Source organism: Coregonus clupeaformis, chromosome 38 (assembly GCF_020615455.1).
Source record: "Coregonus clupeaformis isolate EN_2021a chromosome 38, ASM2061545v1, whole genome shotgun sequence".
NCBI lineage: Eukaryota > Metazoa > Chordata > Actinopteri > Salmoniformes > Salmonidae > Coregonus > Coregonus clupeaformis.
In genome coordinates, this window is record NC_059229.1 from 1,609,742 (window position 1) to 1,632,346 (window position 22,605).

Consider the following 22,605-nt stretch of genomic DNA (forward strand, 5'->3'; position numbering starts at 1 on the left):
TCTTAGCTATTTACATTGTTTCGTTCACAAGCTAGGTTGCTTTTCAATCTTTGAGTTTGCTTCCACTGCTTGCAAAAAGAGAGATCTTCTGCCTCTACTAGTGAGAATCCAGGCTCTGTCGTAGCCGGCCGCGACCGGGAGACCCATGGGGCGGCGCACAATTGGCCCAGCGTCGTCCAGGGTAGGGGAGGGAATGGCCGGCAGGGATGTAGCTCAGTTGGTAGAGCATGGCGTTTGCGACGCCAGGGTTGTGGGTTCGATTCCCACGGGGGGCCAGCATGAAAACAAATAAACAAATAATGTATGCACTCACTAACTGTAAGTCGCTCTGGATAAGAGCGTCTGCTAAATGACTAAAATGTACATGTAATTCTCACAGGCACACGTGACGACTCGAGTCAGGGTTGTCAGGTCCTGCTAGACATTTTAGATCAATGACCTCTCAAAGCCCGCCCACAAAGCCTGAAACCTAACATTTTTTTTCTGCAGCAAGAGATGACTTGCCACATTTATCCAATAAACCCATTTTCTGTAACGTTATCAAGCGAATTAAGAAGGAATATCGACTTAATTTGTAACGACTTAGGCCAAGAACCAAAATTCGGTTTTCCATCAAAATAATAATAATTGTAAGCGTAAGCATATGTCCCAAGAGAAAAGATAATTCGCCCTTAATCTCGCCAGATCATTTTCCATCAATGGATGTCGATTTAACTTGTTTGATTGCAATGATTAAGCAATAAGGCCCGAGGTGTGGTAGGTTAGCTATATGGCTGTTCTTAGGACACAGCCCTTAGCCATGGGATATTAGCCATATACCACAAACCCCTGAGGTGTCTTATTGCTATTATAAACTGGTTACCAATGTGATTAGAACAGTAAAAAGTATTTTTGTCATACTCGTGGTACACGGTCTAATATACCACGGCTTTCAACCAATCAGCATTCAGGGCTTAAACCACCCAGTTTATAATTGTAAATAAATCCCGTTTGCGCATGTGCACAACTATAGATAAATCCGACAGGGGAGTTTGAGGGATGAAAGTTGGACAGAGGATCTTGAAATATCTGTGCAAGAAACACTTGGACGAACTTCAAAAAATGAATGTTAGGCGATTTTCTGGCAATCGTGCAGTTATGTGCCAGATGTTAAGACTACAAACCCTTATAAATGGCCTATTTGTGAGATTGACTTGTTATTTCAATAGGCATAGGCTCCTGACTAAAATATGTGTTTATATAATTGTAATTCAACGTTGCCATGGTTTGCTGAGCTAGATGCAGGTAGCCTATAGCCCCTGATAGACCTACATCTCATTTCAGCGAAAAGTCCACAATGAAACTTGACATTTGCGACAGAGCTGTGACCATGATCTCAATTGATAACTGGCCATTAATAATTGCATAATAACACAAGGCCATAACAACAATAAACTGAAGTTATAGGCTACCTGCCAGCTCCAGGTAGGCTACACAAGTGGCACAAATTGATTTGCAATGACTTCAACGATATCGTCATTTCAACATATTTATTTTCATTTTTTTCATTTTTTTCTTTTCTTTAGGGGATAGATCAGCTTAATATTGCAGATAGATTGTAACTTCCATCAATGTAATTGTCTGCATCCCTTCCAATCCCCCATGTTTTTTTCTCTCGCATATATATATCATTTGATACAATAAATATGTTGAAAAAAAAGGGTATGTGTATATACAGTGGGGAGAACAAGTATTTGATACACTGCCGATTTTGCAGGTTTTCCTATTTACAAAACATGTAGAGGTCTGTAATTTTTGTCATAGGTACACTTCAACTGTGAGGGACGGAATCTAAAACAAAAATCCAGAAAATCACATTGTATGATTTTTAAGTAATTAATTTGCATTTTATTGCATGACATAAGTATTTGATACATCAGAAAAGCAGAACTTAATATTTGGTACAGAAACCTTTGTTTGCAATTACAGAGATCATACGTTTCCTGTAGGTCTTGACCAGGTTTGCACACACTGCAGCAGGGATTTTGGCCCACTCCTCCATACAGACCTTCTCCAGATCCTTCAGGTTTCGGGGCTGTCGCTGGGCAATACGGACTTTCAGCTCCCTCCAAAGATTTTCTGTTGGGTTCAGGTCTGGAGACTGGCTAGGCCACTCCAGGACCTTGAGATGCTTCTTACGGAGCCACTCCTTAGTTGCCCTGGCTGTGTGTTTCGGGTCATTGTCATGCTAGAAGACCCAACCACGACCCATCTTCAATGCTCTTACTGAGGGAAGGAAGTTGTTGGCCAAGATCTTGCGATACATGGCCCCATCCATCCTCCCCTCAATACGGTGCAGTCGTCCTGTCCCCTTTGCAGAAAAGCATCCCCAAAGAATGATGTTTCCACCTCCATGCTTCATGGTTGGGATGGTGTTCTTGGGGTTGTACTCATCCTTCTTCTTCCTCCAAACACAGCGAGTGGAGTTTAGACCAAAAAGCTCTATTTTTTTCTCATCAGACCACATGACCTTTTCCCATTCCTCCTCTGGATCATCCAGATGGTCATTGGCAAACTTCAGACGGGCCTGGACATGCGCTGGCTTGAGCAGGGGGACCTTGCGTGCGCTGCAGGATTTTAATCCATGACGGCGTAGTGTGTTACTAATGGTTTTCTTTGAGACTGGTCCCAGCTCTCTTCAGGTCAATGACCAGGTCCTGCCGTGTAGTTCTGGGCTGATCCCTCACCTTCCACATGATCATTGATGCCCCACGAGGTGAGATCTTGCATGGAGCCCCAGACCGAGGGTGATTGACCATCATCTTGAACTTCTTCCATTTTCTAATAATTGCGCCAACAGTTGTTGCCTTCTCACCAAGCTGCTTGCTTATTGTCCTGTAGCCCATCCCAGCCTTGTGCAGGTCTACAATTTTATCCCTGATGTCCTTACACAGCTCTCTGGTCTTGGCCATTGTGGAGAGGTTGGAGTCTGTTTGATTGAGTGTGTGGACAGGTGTCTTTTATACAGGTAACGAGTTCAAACAGGTGCAGTTAATACAGGTAATGAGTGGAGAACAGGAGGGCTTCTTAAAGAAAAGCTAACAGGTCTGTGAGAGCCGGAATTCTTACTGGTTGGGAGGTGATCAAATACTTATGTCATGCAATAAAATGCAAATTAATTACTTAAAAATCATACAATGTGATTTTCTGGATTTTTGTTTTAGATTCCGTCTCTCACAGTTGAAGTGTACCTATGATAAAAATTACAGACCTCTACATGCTTTGTAAGTAGGAAAACCTGCAAAATCGGCAGTGTATCAAATACTTGTTCTCCCCACTGTACATACATACATACAGACACATACATATATACACATACATATACATACCCTTTTCCCCCCAACATATTTATTGTATCAAATGGTAGGCTACAGAAGCCTACAATGACATAGAAATGAATAGCCTACTTGATGGCCAACAGATGCAAATGTATAATTCTCCACATTTAATGTGCAGTTTCATTGTGGACTTTTTCCCCATAACAGAAGCAGGCGAGGGAGTTCCATAACTTCCATTTCAAATGTCCACTCGGGCAGCGCTCCAGACCCAACAACTGAGTGTGTGTAAAACCCTAAGCTTGACATCAGAGTACTTGAAACCACCTCTGAGCTAATTTATCTACAACGCTTTAGTGCACCTAAAGTCATTTCCCAGTGCTTTGTCACCGTTATCAGTTCTAGCACGTTAATGTTTTATGGAAAAGGGGTTGGAAATAGGTGTCTCCATAATGACAATCTAAATAGCCTACCTACAAATGGTAAAAAGTTGTGAAGACGTGCGCCGGTGCTGCTCTGTCTCCGTGACTCGGGCAGCGCTCTCTCAACCAGTGCTCTCAACACACCCCCCTCCGGTCCTTCCCCTCACCACACCCCCCTCCGGTCCTTCCCCTCACCACACCCCCCTCCGGTCCTTCCCCTCACCACACCCCCCTCCGGTCCTTCCCCTCACCACACCCCCCTCCGGTCCTTCCCCTCACCACACCCCCCTCCGGTCCTTCCCCTCACCACACCCCCTCCGGTCCTTCCCCTCAACAAACCCCCTCCGGTCCTTCCCTCACCACACCCCCCTCCGGTCCTTCCCCTCACCACACCCCCCTCCGGTCCTTCCCCTCAACACACCCCCCTCCGGTCCTTCCCCTCAACACACCCCCCTCCGGTCCTTCCCCTCAACAAACCCCCTCCGGTCCTTCCCCTCACCACACCCCCCTCCGGTCCTTCCCCTCACCACACCCCCTCCGGTCCTTCCCCTCACCACACCCCCCTCCGGTCCTTCCCCTCAACACCCCCCTCCGGTCCTTCCCCTCACCAAACCCCCCTCCGGTCCTTCCCCTCACCACACCCCCTCCGGTCCTTCCCCTCACCACACCCCCCTCCGGTCCTTCCCCTCACCACACCCCCCTCCGGTCCTTCCCCTCACCACACCCCCTCCGGTCCTTCCCCTCACCACACCCCCTCCGGTCCTTCCCCTCAACACCCCCCTCCGGTCCTTCCCCTCACCACACCCCCCTCCGGTCCTTCCCCTCACCACACCCCCCTCCGGCCCTTCCCCTCACCACACCCCCCTCCGGTCCTTCCCCTCACCACACCCCCCTCCGGTCCTTCCCCTCACCACACCCCCCTCCGGCCCTTCCCCTCACCACCCCCTGAGTCAGCAGCAGCAAGGTCACAGTGAAATATACTTTTGAAACAATTCAAAGAGAAATGCCATGGCGGCCGCAGAGCAATTTAGAAGTAACCCAAAACCTGCAAACCGCGACCAATACATGATCACCCGCGACATCCTTTTCAAAGACTAATTTTCAGGAAAATCGCACAGCCTGACTTGAGTGGCCCTTTTGCTTAAGTCAAATCAAATGTTATTGGTCACATACACATATTTAGCACATGTTACTGCGGGTGTAGCGAAATGCTTGTGTTTCTAGCTCCAACAGTGCAGTAGTATCTAACAGCTCACAACAATACACACAAATCTAAAAGTAAAATAATGGAATTAAGAAATATAGAAATATTAGGATGGGCAATGTCGGAGTGGCATTGACTATAATATGGTGTCCATATTATGCCATCTTTTGTGAAATGTGTGCCTCTAGTTGATCAATAATCCATTGTCATTAACATTAACATTAACATTTCAAAGCAAAACATTCCCATATTATGCCAGCTACAAGATGGGAAAAACACTCGTTTTTAATGTACACTGAGTGTACAAAATATTAAGAACACTTTCCTAATATTGAGTTGCACATCAAACAGATGTTAGACATTCAGAGATATCCAAATAATGTTTATTTGTCCAAATCTAAAATACAGGGGAGTGTACAATATTTAACTCAAAAAGAGAACTGGGTATTCAACAAGAATGTTACTTTGACCATTTAAACACCAATCAAATACAGTATGAACAGTGTAGCTACAGTTCAGTGTGTCTGAGGTGTAGTAAAAGTGCAGAGAACTGTAGCTACAGATTGTTACAACAGATAAATGTGATTTAACCAAATATCTTTGTCATCTATTACTGGGAGTTACAGGATAGGTACTGTTTGGTGTAGCACAGAGAATTTTTCGACCATCCTTAGCTTTGCTACGCCGTCTTCTTCCTCAATTCGTGGAAACGGGAGTCTCAAAATGTCCGTGTCCAGTTGCAGGTGGTCCGTTTTGAATTTAGAAAATGCTCCGTTATTACAATAAATACTTTTTTTTTGCTCACTGAACTAATCCAACAGAGTGTACACCGCCATGTTGTCTGTTTCAAGTCTTCGGCTCATTAATCGAGACAGGTGAGTGTCCACCCCAAAGTGCCGCATGTCATGATGACAGACACCTGTCTTGACCTTTGCACAGTGACCAGACCATACAAATGTAGGCAGGTAGACGTACAGTATCTAGCTACAGCCATGCAATATTTACTTAGGCAAATATTTGGATAGTAAAACCAGCTTATCAGTTTGAGATTTACAACAGTTAAATTGTTGTATGGTTTCTCCTCACTGCTAGCTAGTAAACTTAGCTAGCTTGCTGGATAGCCAATAATTGTTATCCTATCTTGCGTCATGCCTATAATTTTGTGATTTTGAAATGCATTTACAGTCCAGTCATAACCAATGTCAACCCTCATCAATTGATGTTACATAGCTAGCTAGTAAAATTATTTACAGTGCTGATGTTACACATGTTTACAAAAAAAGTTAAACGCAAGGCCTGGCACATAGTAACAAGTTAGCAGGTGCCAGGCTAACTAGCTAGCCAACTCCAGTCATGTGCTAACGTTTGCTGGTAAACCTAGCTTTAGGTGGCTGGTTGTAACGGTATAGATTGCCGTTTAGTAGCCATATCTACAACTAACAAGAGAAGAGGTTGTACAATCAAGATACAATAGATCTCTGATTGTAAAATCTCCTATTTTTTGTCATAGATATGGGGCGGCAGGTAGCTTAGTGGTTAAGAGCGTTGTGCCAGTAACCGAAAGGTCGCTGGTTCTAATCCCCAAGCCGACTAGGTGAAAAATCTGTCGATGTGCCCTTGAGCAAGGCACTTAACCCTAATTGCTCCTGTAAGTCGCTCTGGATAAGAGCGTCTGCTAAATGACTAAAATGTAAAATGTAAATGTACCTGTAGTTGTTTTGCCAACTTAGCTAGCTAGACTAGCTAGTTAGCAAACAGAAAAAACATTCAATTTCCCCCCACTGTAACGCCTTAGTATGTTAGCCAGCAATACATAATATGGGTTTCAATAGATAAACTAAAGTTAGCTACTTGGCTAGCCACTGTTTTTGTAATCTGCCCTCTTGGTGTTGGCATTGGCTATAGCTGAGCTTTCTTTGTTTCGAATCCTCTTGGCTATATTCCGGTTGAACGTCACCATGTCGCCCCCCCACCCCACCCCACCCAAAAAAAGCTCCATTGTCGAATTCGTGTTGATGAGAGGAATCACTTGAAGCCATTGTTGTCTGGTCAGTTCTTTCAGTTTTGCCCAAAGAATTTTGTTGTTAGTGTCTGCCTCCCTTTAAAAAAAAAAAAAAACCTGCCTTGGGGGAGTGACTGGGCCAGAGCACGAAGCACTGCTCCACATGAGTTGTAGTCTTTCAGAGACTGGAAAAAATGTCAGCTAGTATTTTTAGCAATGAATCCACTGATAGGAACATCACTGAAAGACATCCAATAGCTCTATCAGAACAAGGACAACCATATCTACACGCACAAAAGCATACAGTTTGATCAGTATCACATAGAGCCTTCGTGAAATTTCACAAAGCAGGACTACATTTATTTTCAGATCTCGCCCCCCATCAATACACCGGAAGCCATCAGATGGTGTATCATTCAGCACGCGAAGCCCAGACCTGCCTTCCTCCTGGGCAATTATGTGTGAAACACATCTCACTGACCTTGTGACATGATGAAAACAAGCCCAGATTCCCCCAGGGTGAAATTCCCCTTTAAAAATCCTTCTTTAACATGTCTCCTCCCCTTCATCTACACTGATTTGAAGTGGAATTTAACAGGTGACATCAGAAAGGGATCATAGCTTTCACCTGGATTCATCTGGTCAGTCTTGTCATGCAAAGGGTATATGACGTCACAGGAAGGGTATAGCTGTCCTCAGATCAGAGGCAGACGTGTCACAACATATTTTAAGATGGCATAATATGGGCATGTTATGGTATGCAATGGTGATCACACTGGATTCATGATCTACCAGTGGTACACATTAAATAAATACTTTTTTTTTAAGTTTACAAGCATTTTTACTCAGAATTATTTTTGACATAGGGGTCATCAAAGTTCACTGTAATATAACTACTTTGTGTGTGTTTGTATGCTATGACTGTAAACGCATCTTGATTTCACAATTTAACATTTGCTAAACAGCACCCACAGTAGGCTACTGCAGCCTCACTCTACCCGTGATATCAAGTTATTTTTGATAAGGCACGAAAATGAAATAAAATATTTGGTATAATTTTTTTTGTGGAAGATTTAATAAGTGCGCTTCAAACGGTTTTCTTGCATTGATTTGTAGCTATGATCTCTATCTGTGCATCCGACTCAGTGATATAAGTCCCCGATACCTCTCTGATTCAGAGGAGTTGGGTTAAATGTGGAAGACACATTTCGGTTGAATGCATTCAGTTGTGCAACTGACTAAGTATCTCCTTTCCCAACCAGAAAACATTCAATACCGTAAAGTGTTGAGTATTCACGCACCCCAATTCAGGAGGAGACAGGCGTTTTTTGTGCGGCGTTTCAAAAATGACTTTCATATCACGGCCACGGGTAGAGTGATGCTGCGTTTAGATGGTACGAAGTAGACGGCAAACCGGATGCCATTGTTTTCAATGAGAGCACGACGGTAAATGCCGTCAGCCGCCACGGTAGACGCAACTTGCCGCCAGAGTTAAAATATTTCAACTTTTGCTGTCTGCAGTAGCGTGGTTTTCTACCGGATGTTGATTTGCACGGTTTGTTTACTGAAATCACCATAGCAACGCATACCTCGTGCTGGTTTGCTTTTGCCATCCTATTTTTTGCTTTCTTGTCCCCCTATAGAGTACCACAGAATGAGGACAATGGTTCCAATCGTTTTTTCCATCATACATTTTTCCCATAGGGGATTTTTAGAAACACATAAAATAAGGTTGTACGCTTACCCCGACGTGACGTTTTGATAACTGTGTAAATCTCTCTAGGACAAGGTGACTTTTTATCAATGTATTCGCCTGTATTTGAAAACACCATGATTCAGAGGGGTTGGGTTAAATGCGGAAGACAGATTTCGGTTGAATGCATTCAGTTGCGCAACTGACGAGCTATTTCCTTTCCCCAACCTGAAAACATTCAATACCGTAAAGTGTTGAGTATTCACGCACCACAATTCAGGAGGACACTGAAGTGCGGATGGCGTGACTGCGTTTTGCAAGTGTCAGCTCACTTGACCGCAGTACTCCTTAAGGTCCAAGGCTTATACAGGCATACCGTGGGAAGTAGGCGTGCTGAGGGTGCTGAAACGCCCCCTGAAAAATCTAAATAAAAAAATTATCTTAATAAAAAAACAAATTATTGTTTTTCTCACAAAAGTAGTGCACTGGGCCTTTACTAGTCCTGTACACAGTAAATTTTGAAGTGTTAAAGTAACACTTAAAGAGTTAAATTTAACACTATTTCTGAGTGTATATGGTCCCACCCTGAAATAGTGTTAATTTGACTCTTTTCATAGTGTTAACATTTTAGAGTTAAATTAACTCTAAATAGAGTAAAAATTTAACACTCGCTTACACTGAATAGTGTTATTTTAATTTTACACTAAAGGTTAAATAACACTGGAGAGTGTAAATATTACCCTTGGAAGAGTTAATCATTTACTCTTCTAAAATAACAAATCAACTCTGATTGAGTTTGATTCCAGTCCAGTTTAACACTGCATGGAGTTGACACTCAAGGTTAAAATAACTCTGATAAGTGTTGATGTTACACACTATTGTGTTGATAATTGACTATCTTGCAGTGAAAAACAAGCTCAAATAGAGTCAAATTCTAACACCGTATAGTGTCACGGAAATAAATCTCAGCAGTATTCATTTTACACTTTTTTAGTGTCAAATTACACCAAATACTCCATTAAGTGAGTAAAAATCACAACTTACCACAAAATAATGCATTTCAAATTTTTATTAACAGCTCAACTATGTCAGGCTAAAATATATTAAGAATACAAATCCCTTTTTAAAACATTGACCTTAGGTTTCCATAAAATGGCAATAGGGAACAACATACAAGGAGGAATCTGTCGTTCCATACTTCATTTGAACATCAAAAGGTTTAAAGTAACACAGTTCAGTAATGTTGATCACCTTTTGAACCCTGTCTGGATGCATCCTGACCTTAAAGGCATAGTAATGGTAATCAAAACACACTGTTTCCATCAGTTTTCCACAGAGCAATACACAGTCATCTTTCACAGCAATAATTTTGATTTTACAAAATACAGGCATCTCAAATGCTACCTCAGTACAGATAATGAAGTCACGGCGGTACTCTGTACCATGATGTTTGATCCACTTGGCAGAAAACACACTGGTAGACAATACAGACCCACATTTTAAAGCAATCTCGGGACCTTCTTTGAGCTCACTAAGTGTTACCATCTTCCCCGAACCTAAAGTTAATCTTTCCTTGCTAAAGGACTCTCGATACATTGCCATACAACTTTGGTGCTTTTTGGCTAATGTTTTTGTTACATTTTTAAAGCTTTTTAATTGCTTCTTAAAAAAATTATGTTTAGCTTCATAACGCATGCACCACATGTGCAGAACTGGGCCGATGTTTTTTATATTACGAGGGTAATGAATCATGAAGTGATGCTTTGGTAAGAGATTGATTGCAGGAAACAACTGCTTGAAGAGCTGATGATGATCAATGATTAAATGTTTGAGGTAAATGGTCATGCCTTCTGTAAGGACTGGGGAAAATACAATGTTAACAATGTGTAGAAGCAAAAGTAGAAGATGCCAGTGCTGGTCATCTGACTGTATTAAATCACCAAATAGCAAAGGCATATTACGTAATAAGCACCAAGACTGTATAGCATTCAACCCCAAATCATTACTTCCATCAAACAACTTTACTCTAGGTGGACGGTTTCGCTGCTGATTGTATCCATAGTCAAAAGCATGTATTCTACCAGCCAGTTGTTCAGCATTTAGGAAGTTTTCCTTAATGTACTGCAGGACAAGTTTGACTTCAAACTGAGCAACTCCTTCTAAAATATCGTGCATTATATCTACAGAAAAATTGTTGGCTGTATTAAAATACTGTAGTGAATTCAGCAGACAAATGCGTTTGACACCATAGATATGAGGTAGTGTAGGATCTGTTTGTAAAGTTTGACAGTGCAGTTTGTGCATCTCGATAGTTCGTAGTACAACTTTTGGATCATCTTCACAGAACACAGTTTGAAAACAATCTTTCTCAAGGAGACAGAAACGACAACAATACCTTGCCCCAAATGACTCCACAAAGCCAAATAAACCATGCAACCCAAGATTATCACCAGTGACCTGAACTATGGTACCGTGAATCACATCTTTCAATCTGGGAACTTTAAGTCCCTCTGTCTCGAGTACTTTAAGATCACTGACAAGTGGCTCAAGTATCAAATTAAAACCATAACGCTTGATGTCCTGCGCATGGAAAAGAGCACCCAAATGAATATTTATCAATGATGAATTAAAGATTGGGGGAAAATTCCTTAATGTAAAGTATATAGCACCTAATTTGTGTATACCCTTTTTAGACCCCAAGGGGTTTGCTGTTTCAAAGTCGTCATAAAATAGCTGGATCTGTATGGCATCTTTTTCTATAGAGAATAAGGGACTTTTTTTAAAATAGGCGGCATCTCTCAAGTCTGCATACACACCTTCCTTGGGCATGTGCCTGGGCTTGAACATGTCTGCAAGTTCTGGGTTTTGAAAAATGGCCTTTAGTGTTTCTAAAATAGGAATATATGCAAACTTGTCAGTTACAACGACCTGATCGTATGTCCCAGTTGTTTTGTTTCTTCTGCTGTCAAATCTTGTGCCAAGCACCTTTTCAACAGGTTCTACGATTCCCCATTTCTCTTTGAAGTGTTTATTTCGTTTAGCTTCTGAATTTAAGGGTGTGAAAGGGTTTTCCAACTTTTGCAAAGATTGTTCTATTCTGTTCTTATTTTCAGTTTCCTGTGGAGATAAGCACTGCAAAGCTGCATCTGTAGCTTGACTTTGAATCTCAAAAAACACTTCTTCCATGGAGGAAACAAAACTATTTACAGTAGATTGACTTAATCCAGCTGCTTTTAGTTGTGCAACAGCAGAGGCACACATATCTAGAGTGCTCCTGTTGGACTTTTTCAACAGAGTAGATGTGGCTACCTCGTGTTCATTAACTGTCCGTGACGTTGTAGCTGTCTCCTCTACATTAGTGGTCACTGCCTCTCCAATGCTGCTTAAATAAACATCAGGGTCAACCTGTTGGTCAATATACTCAGTGTGTTTTGTGTTTAAATGTTTCCTAAAACCAGAAAACGTACCAAACGCACAGCCACATCCAGTCTGAGCACATTTAAGCCGGAGATTTTTTCCAGGCAAGTAACCGTGAACTAATCGTAAATGCCTAACAAGCATATTTGAACTCGATAACTCAGCCTGACAAACAAAACACTTCATGTTCGAGGAGAAACTTCAAGCACTAATGAAGTAACCTCGCCCTGATTTCAGCAACACGAGGGCTCTCTTTGACCTTGCCAGCATCGATGCTGTACACTGTAGTTTGGATGAAAGTGTACATGTTGTGGAGCATGGTGTTGTAGGATGTGCCAAACACAAAATGTGCCTTAAATAGTTCGTCAAAAGCAACAAGAGAAGAGGTTGACCTGCAAGGTATGGCATTCTTGTCGATAATGATGAAGAACTGGTGGATTGCATTCTTCTTAACTCCAACAGCTAGGAGATAGGGCTGAGCGCTAGTAGTGATGGCATCGAGATGCTCTTGAATGTTTGTTCCGGTCTGCGAAGACAAATGAGGGAAAACTGTAGTTAATGGCCAAGTAGTTGTAGAATATGCAGAAAGAGCCAATACACTACTCTTATTGAATATGAATATTGAATGAATACTTGTAGCCTAATATTAGGTGTTCATACCACAAATTAGAAAAAATACAAACCTTCTTGAATACCACAAGATGTTTCTCTGCTTGGGATGCGGAAACCTTTCCTGGTCTCTTCCGACCCTGAGCGGAGGGTGGAATCAGGTGTATAAGCAGTAAAACCGATGACAGATCACTGTCCCAACCTGTAACAACACAAGTTCAATGTTAACACACTTCAGTTACGTTGTTTTCTTTACAAAAGACCCCCCAGACAGACAGCAGTTCTACATCACAAGAAGTTCTCTAACTAAAACATCCACAGGGCTGAGTCAAATCTCAAAAGTTTTGTTCAATATACTGCTACAGAACGTACTCGTAAATCTTTCACAGATCCAGCTTCTTAGTATTATGTTGATATTTAAATGTTTACACATAATGTTGATATTGCAATACAACACAAAAGGTAGGCTTACAAGCATCTTACCAAAGTCAACATCCAATTCAGTGCCATCCTCAGGAGGATCAGCTGCCAGCAAGAGTTCTTCAAGCTCACTTGTGGATGGAAGCTTTCTGCATTGTTTGATGATCTTTTTCTTGAACGTGACCGGCCACCTTTCCAGAAGCTTGCTTGAGGTATCCTCTCCGAACATTAGAACAAAATCCTGTTCAACCTGGAGTGGGGTGGTGTTGGTGACAATTTCAGTTATTTGACAGCCAATCAAATTGTATTGCGTGCTAGTTTAGCTAGCTAGTATCACTACAATGTCTTACAAAACAATTCACTTGTCATAGTATTTTCAAAATAACATAATTACCAAGCTTTTGACGTCTTTAAAACGTGGAAACTCAGACAGTATGTTGCTTGACTGCTGGGGGTCGAGGATCATTTTGCGGCGATACACAAACGTCAGTTCCATTTTCTTCTTGATTGTGTCTGCATCAGCAGAATGTTTCATCAGTGAGATTGCTTTGTTGCACTCATCATCAGTCAGGGCAGTCTCTGGAACAAACTGGGATTCTCGTCTGACAGTCGGTCCTCCAGACATGTCTTCACCAGTTGATCCTTTGGCTGATTCTACACAACACGGGAAAATTTCAATCATGTCAAAAGTTTTAGTAGCCTGGCTAACTTTTAAAGGAAGTACTCCACTGTAAAATATACTTTTTGAGCTGTAAACTAAATGATATGAATGATATGTTTGATGCTAGGGAGTGTGGCAAGCTGGTTTAGCCAAGGCCAAATGGGAAGAAGGCCAAATTACAGGTGTTGGCCATCTGAGGGGCAGAGGACAGCAAAGGGGGGGTGGTTACATGATATATATGAATGTATATGGAGCGTGATAAAAAGGTGACCTTGAAATTGTGGCGTTAATGGCGACGCAAGGAAAAAATTTGGGTGCACCTACATTTTGTGCTGGTGCACCTAAATAAAAAAGTTAGGCGCACAAGTGCAACCAAGACAAAAAAGTTAGTGTGGAGCCCTGCATCAATGCTGGTGTTAATATTGACATTATTTCTTCACAATTTATGAAATCTGCAGTTTGTGGGTTGAAAAATGTATGAAAATGCCATCTACTGGTTTAAATCACCCTAAAGTTTGCAAGGCCAGTTTGCCAGGGGTTGCCTCGACCAGTCAGTGTCGAGGCAACCCCTCCCTATGTCACAGTCCTTTGTAGGTCTCTGATGCATATTTTCTTTAAATTTGCTAAGAGGGAGGGAGCTAGCAGAATTGAAGGATGTAGTTACACATTATACTATATGTCTGAGAAATAGTGCAACAAATGCAATTATTGATCTAGCAACTGTTTTGTTCCATACATTTTCCAGTATTACCTCCGAATGATGATCGCCTGTCTTTGGCGGTGCCTCTCTGAATAGTTTTAATCCTCCAGGCCAAGTACCCAGTTCCACTCTCGCCATCATAATAATGCTCCTTGAAGGATGAAAGGATAACAAAAATGGATACTTCATTGAAAACAACATGGTCTGGTAGGATTCAAAAACTTCCAATAATATTTAACATTACAACTATTACTGTGTGCAACTCACATAGCCATTCTTAGAGAATGGGTCACTGAGGTACGGGAATAAGGTCACTATTCCTTTGGCATACATTTCTTTCACCTGTCTGGGTGGAGATGTACTGCAAAATTGAAGAAGAAAGGATTGTGCAGTCATATTCACTTAGATTCAGATTTAGATTTACAGATTGAGAACACAAGGACTATTAACAAATTACCCATTCATTTCTGTCATGTCAGCTGCCAGCATGTTCACCATTTTGCGTCTTGTTTCATCCGTCAAGGACTTGGTTCGGTTGTATTCATTTATTATACGTTCCCCACCGGTTTTGTTGGTAAGAGCTGATTCCACCAACTTAAAACAAAATGCATAACAATTCTGCATGTTATGTCCACTGCAAATAAACTGAAATAAACTAATATGATGTCAGAGGATGTCCCGATCCAATCTCAAAGATTGCAAGTGCTACAAAAATCCAATGAAAAAGCCAATAATGGTAAGAAACTCCCTCCAGACAGCGACAATAACTTGAATGTACTCGAAGTGTGCACTGTATTATCAATAAATAAATAAAAGTATCTGATCAGGACTCAATATCAGCAGATACTTTTTTTAATCGGATAGGGCGCTTAAAAAAACTTGATCGGGACATCCCTAATCAGGACTTCAAAAATGTTTTGAAACCATGTAATTTACAATGTATATTAATGTAATTTTAATTCTCTGAGAACAGATTCAAGAACAGAATTTAAAATGTCAGAATTGTCTTACTTGCTTGGCTTCTGTATCCAGCCTCTGGCGTTTTCTGGAGGGGCTATCTGAAATAATGACTGTATCCTCAGAGTCCAAGGTATCAAGGGATGATGGTTGGGATTGCTCAGAAGAGGCCACCATGGAGACAGATTCTAACCATGATTTTTAGAAGAAAAAGAATTATATATAGTTCCCTCATAATCTAAGACACTTATTTAATAGACACCATGAACTTCATAAAACAAAGAAATAACGTATTCATTAATTAGTCTAATTAACTGAAACAAACTTGAGTCATATTTGATGGTTAGCACCCCAGTTGAGGGATCCTTTATAATATCCTCAAAAACATCATCATCCAATTCAGTCCCTGAACTGTCAACAATTTTCACACCTTCTGTTACAGCTGGGACACCAAACTTTGCAAATGCTAGAAAAAACAGGGATAAAAGCTTGTGTAAACAAAAGTAAATCATTATTTATATAATAATTTCACTGTGTACACCTACCTTACCCTATAAAATAGGTTTTAAACAAACACTATTAAGTGATTAAAATGTTTTTTTTTGTAGCATCATAACTATACCTTAAGCAATGCATCCACAATTAAAGTGTAGTTACCAAGGGCAAAACAGAAGAAATTTAGACGTACAAAAATGGACCAGTTCCAAAAACCTGAGAACTTAACATGTCCCATCATTTTAGGAATATTCCAGTATATCAATTTTAAACAGCTAAATTCAGACAGTTATTACTAACATTGTCAAATTCTTACCTGCAATCAAAAAGTCTTTCAGATTTGGCTCAGTTATTCTGACAAATTTTTGGACATCTCCAAGTTTAGCTTTAAGCAGCATGCTCCCTGCAAATAGTATCAGTACAATTTCTCACAGTTAAAAAGTTGATGGTCTTATTTTAGCAGTATTTCCTCAAATATAAGAAAAAATATTGTTTCAAGCCACCAAAGTGCTGAGAAATGATCAGCACTTTTGCAGAAATGGCCAGTTAAATTGAAGTTACTGTCAAACACATTAAAAAGGATAACGTCTGATTTTCATCCTTGTAACATTAATGTTACCGCCTTGCCCGCACAATTACTGCAATTGTTGGGTCTTGGTATATTATAGAGTGTGGTCTAGACCTACTCTGTCTGTAAAGTGTCTTGAGATAACTCTTGTTATGATTTGACAATATAAATAACATTGAATTGAATAATGTTAGCTAAACGTTACACCATAAGTGTGTGCTAAGATAGTGCTTAAGTATTTTAACAGTACTGCTGCTGCTTTGAAACCCGAAAGTCATTTTGTATAATATCCAGGAAAAAAATAAAGGCACACCGCTTAAGCAGTGTCCAAGGTTAATGTCTACCCGCCGTTAACATAATAAATCCATGCCACCCGCACATAGTTAGCCAGTCAAGCTAACGTAGCTAACTGTAGCTAGTTTAGCCAACTCCCCTTAGTCTTTGCTATGTTCCTGTAATATCTGAACGTTAACAAGAAGTACACAATCCCCCCCTCCACGTTGTATTAACACAACTTACAATAAATCGGGCTGACATTGTCTAGTTTGAACGTTATGTTCGTCAGTTAATGTTAATTAACGTTAGCTTAATACTGCTGGCACATGGACTGGACAGAAGTCAGTCACAACATGTTAACGTTAGCCTTTTTAAAATTCGACATTTTAAGACCTAAAACCAACTAGAGTGCACTGTTAGCAACGATATAAAGTAATTCTTAAATGCTGCTTCTGTTAAAATGACAAATAATGTGTGTATAGTCGCTTAGGAGAAACTTACACGCAGTCATTCCACATGAAGAAAATGGCGCCGTGAAAATGTGTGGTCCGTTTGAGACGAGTCGTAGGTGGGCGGAGCTTTCCAGAGTACGTCTGACACTGCGTCTTTTAACAACGTACTTTTTCACCAACACTGGGCGGTATCTTACTCCAACTGTTGTAGTAATAACTCTGTAAGAGTCAATGTACTTTGACACTGCATATTTAACACTATGGAATTTACTGTGTATTAGCGACAGGTATAGCCTTCTGTATCGCAGGCAATACAACTATTCCAGCATCGCTGCCCATATCAAAATTATTTCACAAATGCAAAATATACTCTTCCTGTACAGTTTTAACTGGCTTTATCAGTTGTAGCCGACAGTATTTTTCAGTTACAACACGTTTCTGGCGACCTTCATCCGTTACAAACAGGTGATCGGAGCATGCTAGATAGCTAATTATCACAGGTGGTCCATCTGTCTTCCATAAACATGCGCAGTTTTTTTATTTTTTATTTTTATTTCACCTTTATTTAACCAGGTAAGCCAGTTGAGAACAAGTTCTCATTTACAACTGCGACCTGGCCAAGATAAAGCAAAGCAGTGTGATAAAAACAACAACACAGAGTTACATATGGGATAAAACAAAACATAAAGTCAAAAATACAACAGAAAATGTATATACAGTGTGTGCAAATGTAGCAAGTTATGGAGGTAAGGCAATAAATAGGCTATAGTGCAAAATAATTACAATTAGTATTAACACTGGAATGATAGATGGGCAAGAAATGATGTGCAAATAGAGATACTGGGGTGCAAATGAGCAAAATAAATAACAATATAGGGATGAGGTAGTTGGGCGGGCTAATTTCAGATGGGCTGTGTACAGGTGCAGTGATCGGTAAGGTGCTCTGACAACTGATGCTTAAAGTTAGTGAGGGAGATAAGTGTCTCCAGCTTCAGAGATTTTTGCAATTTGTTCCAGTCATTGGCAGCAGAGAACTGGAAGGAATGGTGGCCAAAGGAGGTGTTGGCTTTGGGGATGACCAGTGAGATATACCTGCTGGAGCGCATACTACGGGTGGGTGTTGCTATGGTGACCAATGAGCTAAGATAAGGCGGGGATTTGCCTAGAAGTGATTTATAGATGACCTGGAGCCAGTGGGTTTGGCAACGAATATGTAGTGAGGACCAGCCAACAAGAGCGTACAGGTCACAGTGGTGGGTAGTATATGGAGCTTTGGAGACAAAACGGATGGCACTGTGATAAGACTACATCCAATTTGCTGAGTAGAGTGTTGGAGGCTATTTTGTAAATTACATCGCCGAAGTCAAGGATCGGTAGGATAGTCAGTTTTACGAGGGCATGTTTGGCAGCATGAGTGAAGGAGGCTTTGTTGCGAAATAGGAAACCGATTCTAGATTTAACTTTGGATTGGAGATTCTTAATGTGAGTCTGGAAGGAGAGTTTACAGTCTAACCAGACACCTAGGTATTTGTAGTTGTCCACATACTCTAGGTCAGACCCGTCGAGAGTAGTGATTCTAGTCGGGTGGGCGGGTGCCAGCAGCGTTCGATTGAAGAGCATGCATTTAGTTTTACTAGTGTTTAAGAGCAGTTGGAGGCTACTGAAGGAGTGTTGTATGGCATTGAAGCTTGTTTGGAGGTTTGTTAACACAGTGTCCAAATGGAGATATGGCCATGTGGGATCCCTGACCCTATAACGGTGTATCAATGTAACCTTTTTTTAATTATTATTATTTCTCTCTGATATGAAAGATTAGATCCTTATGCTTCCAAAACCGTACTGCAAGCGATGCATGTTAATGTTCAGACCAAGCGTCTGGGCTCTTAAACTCACTCCTACAGAAGATGCCTTTGTCCAATGACTCTTCTGTGTAATGTAATGGAACTGAGAGTCATGATCAAGGGCTAGTCAGTAAGCTTAAGCTAACCCAATAATAGCTCTACATTGCTGACGTTAGCTATCGTTGCCATCGCCATAGCTAAGTGAGCTAGCTAGTTACATTTATTAGCAGAGATTCCTTGTGCATGGAATATTTTGCACGTTATATCCCTTTATTATTTTGTAAAACTCAACTTTCACTTGTTGTGCTTCCTCTTTTGGATCCATCTCTAGCCTTCCATGTCTGATTCCAAGTCCACAGAGTCCCTGGGTTCAGGCTGTGGTGTTCCAGCCCAGAGAAGCTTACAGCGGGGTCCAGAGATGGTGTCAGTGCAGCTGGAAGACTGCAGTCAAACACTGGAACTCAATGTGATTGTCAAAGAGGATTGGGAGGAGAGAGGAATCGAGAAGAGAGCAGTCAAACTGAAGGTGGAGGAGAGAGCAGTCAAAGAGGAGGTGGGAGAGAGAGCATTCAAAGAGGAGGTGGAGGAGGGGGCAGTCAAGGTGGAGGTGGAGGAGAGAGCTGTCAAGGAGGAGGTGGAGGAGAGAGCTGTCAAGGAGGAGGTGGAGGAGAGAGCTGTCAAGGAGGAGGTGGAGGAGAGAGCTGTCGAGGAGGTGGAGGAGAGGGCTGTCAAAGAGGAGGTGGAGGAGAGAGCTGTCAAAGAGGAGGTGGAAGAGGGAGCAGTCAAAGGGGAGGTGGAGGAGGGAGCAGTGAAGGAGGAGGCGGAGGCGGAGGAGAGAGCAGTCAAAGAGGAGGTGGAGGAGAGAGCAGTCAAAGAGGAGGTGGAGGAGAGAGGAATCACAGAGGAGAGAGGAGTGAGAGAAGAGCAGGAGGAAGAGATCAAAGAAGAGAAGGAAGAAGTAGATAGTATCACTGACCCAGGTAAGTTCATGTGTGGAGTACGGAGAGAGGTTGGTGCCTTGGCGACCACAGGGGATTCCAAAACAATTAAAGTGCTTCAGCTTGAATCAACAAGTCTTTTAAAGCCCCTTTCAATGTTCCCTTTCTGATTCTATCCCTATTTCTGTTCATATTCCCACAGGAGAGAGCTCCAATCCAGGCTCAGATAGCGATCCCAGTTCCACAGCATCAGGAAACCATAAACAACCCAGACAGAGGAACTCAAGACAGAAACATCACCACTGCATGGACTGCTCCACTAGTTTCTATGAGCCAGAGGAGTTGAGAAGGCACACTTGTGGGCCCCACCCCTGCTCTAATTGCAGAGGCAGTTTTATTTGTCCAATTCACTTCAAATCACACCAGCAGACTCTCAAAAGAAAGAAAACGTACCCGTGTGGTCATTGTGAGAAGAGTTTTCAGACCCCAAGCAGTTTGAAGAAGCACCAGCTTACTCACACAGGAAAGAAGTTGTACCACTGCTTTCAGTGTAGGAAGAGGTTCAGTCGGGTAGACACCTTAAAGGCTCACCAGAGAATACACACAGGGGAGAAGCCCTTCCACTGCTCCCAGTGTGGGAAGACTTTTGGTTGGTCAATAAATTTGAAGCGACACCAGAGAATACACACAGAGGAGAAGCCTTTCCACTGCTCCCAATGTGGGAAGAGTTTCAGTGCTATAGGAAGTCGAAATAAACATCAGAGAATACACACAGGAGAGAAGCCTTACCACTGCTCTGAGTGCGGGAAGAGTTTCAGTCTGTCATCATATCTGAAGAGGCACCAAATAACTCACACAGAAGAGAAACTATTCAGCTGTGATCATTGTGGGAAGAGTTTTAAATTGGAAGGAAGCCTTAAGAGTCATCAGAGAATACACAGTGGAGAGAAGCCCCACCACTGCTCCCAATGTGGGAAGCGCTTCATTCAGGCAGGAGACCTAAAGAGGCATCAGAGAATACACAGTGGAGAGAAGCCATACCACTGCTCCCAATGTGGGAAAAGCTTCAGTCGGGTAAATGTCCTAAAGCAACATCAGAGAAGACACATAGGGGAGAAGCCTTTCCACTGCTCCCAATGTGGGATGACCTTCAGTGAGAAAGGAAATCTAAAGCAACACCAGAGAATACACACGGGAGCGAAGCCGTACAGCTGTGATCAGTGTGGGAATTCTTTTAAATGGAAAGAAATCCTGAAAGAACATCAGAAAGCAATGCACAGTGCAGTGCCCAACACTGACCTTATAATGGTGTTGCCAAGCTGGGCAACTACATATCTAACTAATATTGACTGACTGTTTTTGTCATTTATTTTGTTATAGTTTTTTTTTTAAATATATATTTGACCTATAACGCTTTGTTCAGACGGCCTAAAACAGACGAGGGAGGCAGGAAATTGGGAGGGTGGACACAGGAATTGAACCCCGGTCTCCAGTGGGGAGTAGAGTACATTTAACTGGGAGTGTTAACGCTAGACCCCAGGCTCTGCAGATTATTCTGTGAAACTTGAAGTTCATTTTTTATATTCTCATATGAAAATGTACTAAAGAGTATGAATTATGACATGCGCATCATATTTGAATTAAAGTGTCTTTTCCTCCAGAAATGCATTCAGTTTCTATTTGCATAAATTAATACTTTCTAAACCAAACTTCTATCTCAAGTCAACCACTCTCCTCTTAGGAACGTTTTATTTGCTTATTGATGTTATTTCACCAGTGTTGGGGGAAAGACGTTAGTAACACAGGGTGTTACAGAAATATCATTACATTAGTCCATAACGAGGTCTTTTGTAATGAGTTACACTTTGTATTATATGTAGATGTAGTCAAGTCAGTCACCAGTGGTCGAGTCACGAGTCATGAAAATCGTGACAGAGTCAAGTCCGAGTACTGGACTCCAATACTACAACACTGTCAGCCACTCTCCTCTTGGGGTTTAACACGTTAGTAACATAACATTTTACTATTACTTTTGTCAGTAATAAGGTACTATAATGAGTTAGAATTTGTATTGGAGTAATAATATTACAGTAATTAGTAGTGAGTAGTTAGTAATGCGTTCTTTTCAGAGTACATTTACTGTGCCATGTGGTGTATCCATGATCTGAAGGGAGTTTACCTGCCAGGAGAGGCAGAAACCTTGGTTTACAGGTAAATACTTTAGAAACCTTACTCACCAGAGCTCTCACATTATATAAATTCAGGGCAATCACACATATACATTATATTGCCTATAAATGTCAACCTGCCTTGAAATTCAATACGTGATCTTTACTGTATATACACACACACACACTCGTGAATATAATATAATATGACTGTACAGTCGTGGTCAAAAGTTTTGAGAATGACATAGATACTAATTTTCACAGTCTGCTGCCTCAGTTTTGATGATTGCAATTTGCATATACTCCAGAATGTCATGAAGAGTGATCAGATGAATTGCAATTAATTGCGAAGTCCCTCTTTGCCATGAAAATGAACTTAATCCCCAAAATATATTTCCACTGCATTTCAACCCTGCCACAAAAGGACCAGCTGCCATCAAGTCAGTTATTCTCTCGTTAACACAGGTG

At 41.5% G+C, this 22,605-nt stretch overlaps 2 protein-coding genes across 3 annotated transcripts; one reads left to right on the plus strand and one right to left on the minus strand.

The window, feature by feature from the left end:
- Positions 1-9,689: 9,689 nt before the first annotated feature.
- Positions 9,690-16,948, minus strand: LOC121566618. 2 transcript variants are annotated; one of them, XM_045211696.1, is made up of 10 exons: positions 16,211-16,948; positions 15,830-15,865; positions 15,454-15,587; positions 14,900-15,036; positions 14,710-14,803; positions 14,494-14,593; positions 13,476-13,735; positions 13,145-13,331; positions 12,736-12,863; positions 9,690-12,578 (listed from the first exon to the last, which is right to left on the minus strand). In XM_045211696.1, the coding sequence occupies exons 1-10, from the start codon at positions 16,290-16,292 to the stop codon at positions 12,261-12,263; spliced, it is 1,476 nt and encodes a 491-aa protein (XP_045067631.1). In that variant the 5' UTR covers positions 16,293-16,948; the 3' UTR covers positions 9,690-12,260. The 2 variants fall into 2 exon arrangements, with proteins under 2 accessions (XP_045067631.1, XP_045067632.1); XM_045211697.1 differs by lacking the exon at positions 15,830-15,865.
- Positions 16,949-19,919: 2,971 nt separating this feature from the next.
- Positions 19,920-22,298, plus strand: LOC121534259 (zinc finger protein 239). The gene is made up of 2 exons (XM_041840878.2): positions 19,920-20,011; positions 20,172-22,298. The coding sequence occupies exon 2, from the start codon at positions 20,276-20,278 to the stop codon at positions 21,320-21,322; it is 1,047 nt and encodes a 348-aa protein (XP_041696812.2). The 5' UTR covers positions 19,920-20,011; positions 20,172-20,275; the 3' UTR covers positions 21,323-22,298.
- The last annotated feature ends 307 nt before the right edge of the window (positions 22,299-22,605 follow it).

Excerpts from the sequence above, each read along its gene's own strand:
- LOC121566618 (XM_045211696.1), bottom strand. The coding sequence starts at position 16,292 with ATGCTGCTTAAAGCTAAACTTGGAGATGTCCAAAAATTTGTCAGAATA. Across the intron at positions 15,866-16,210 it reads GAAAGACTTTTTGATTGCAG|CATTTGCAAAGTTTGGTGTC; the intron begins GTAAGAATTTGA and ends TGTTTTTTCTAG. Across the intron at positions 14,594-14,709 it reads CATTCTCTAAGAATGGCTAT|GAGCATTATTATGATGGCGA; the intron begins GTGAGTTGCACA and ends TCATCCTTCAAG.
- LOC121534259 (XM_041840878.2), top strand. The coding sequence starts at position 20,276 with ATGGACTGCTCCACTAGTTTCTATGAGCCAGAGGAGTTGAGAAGGCAC.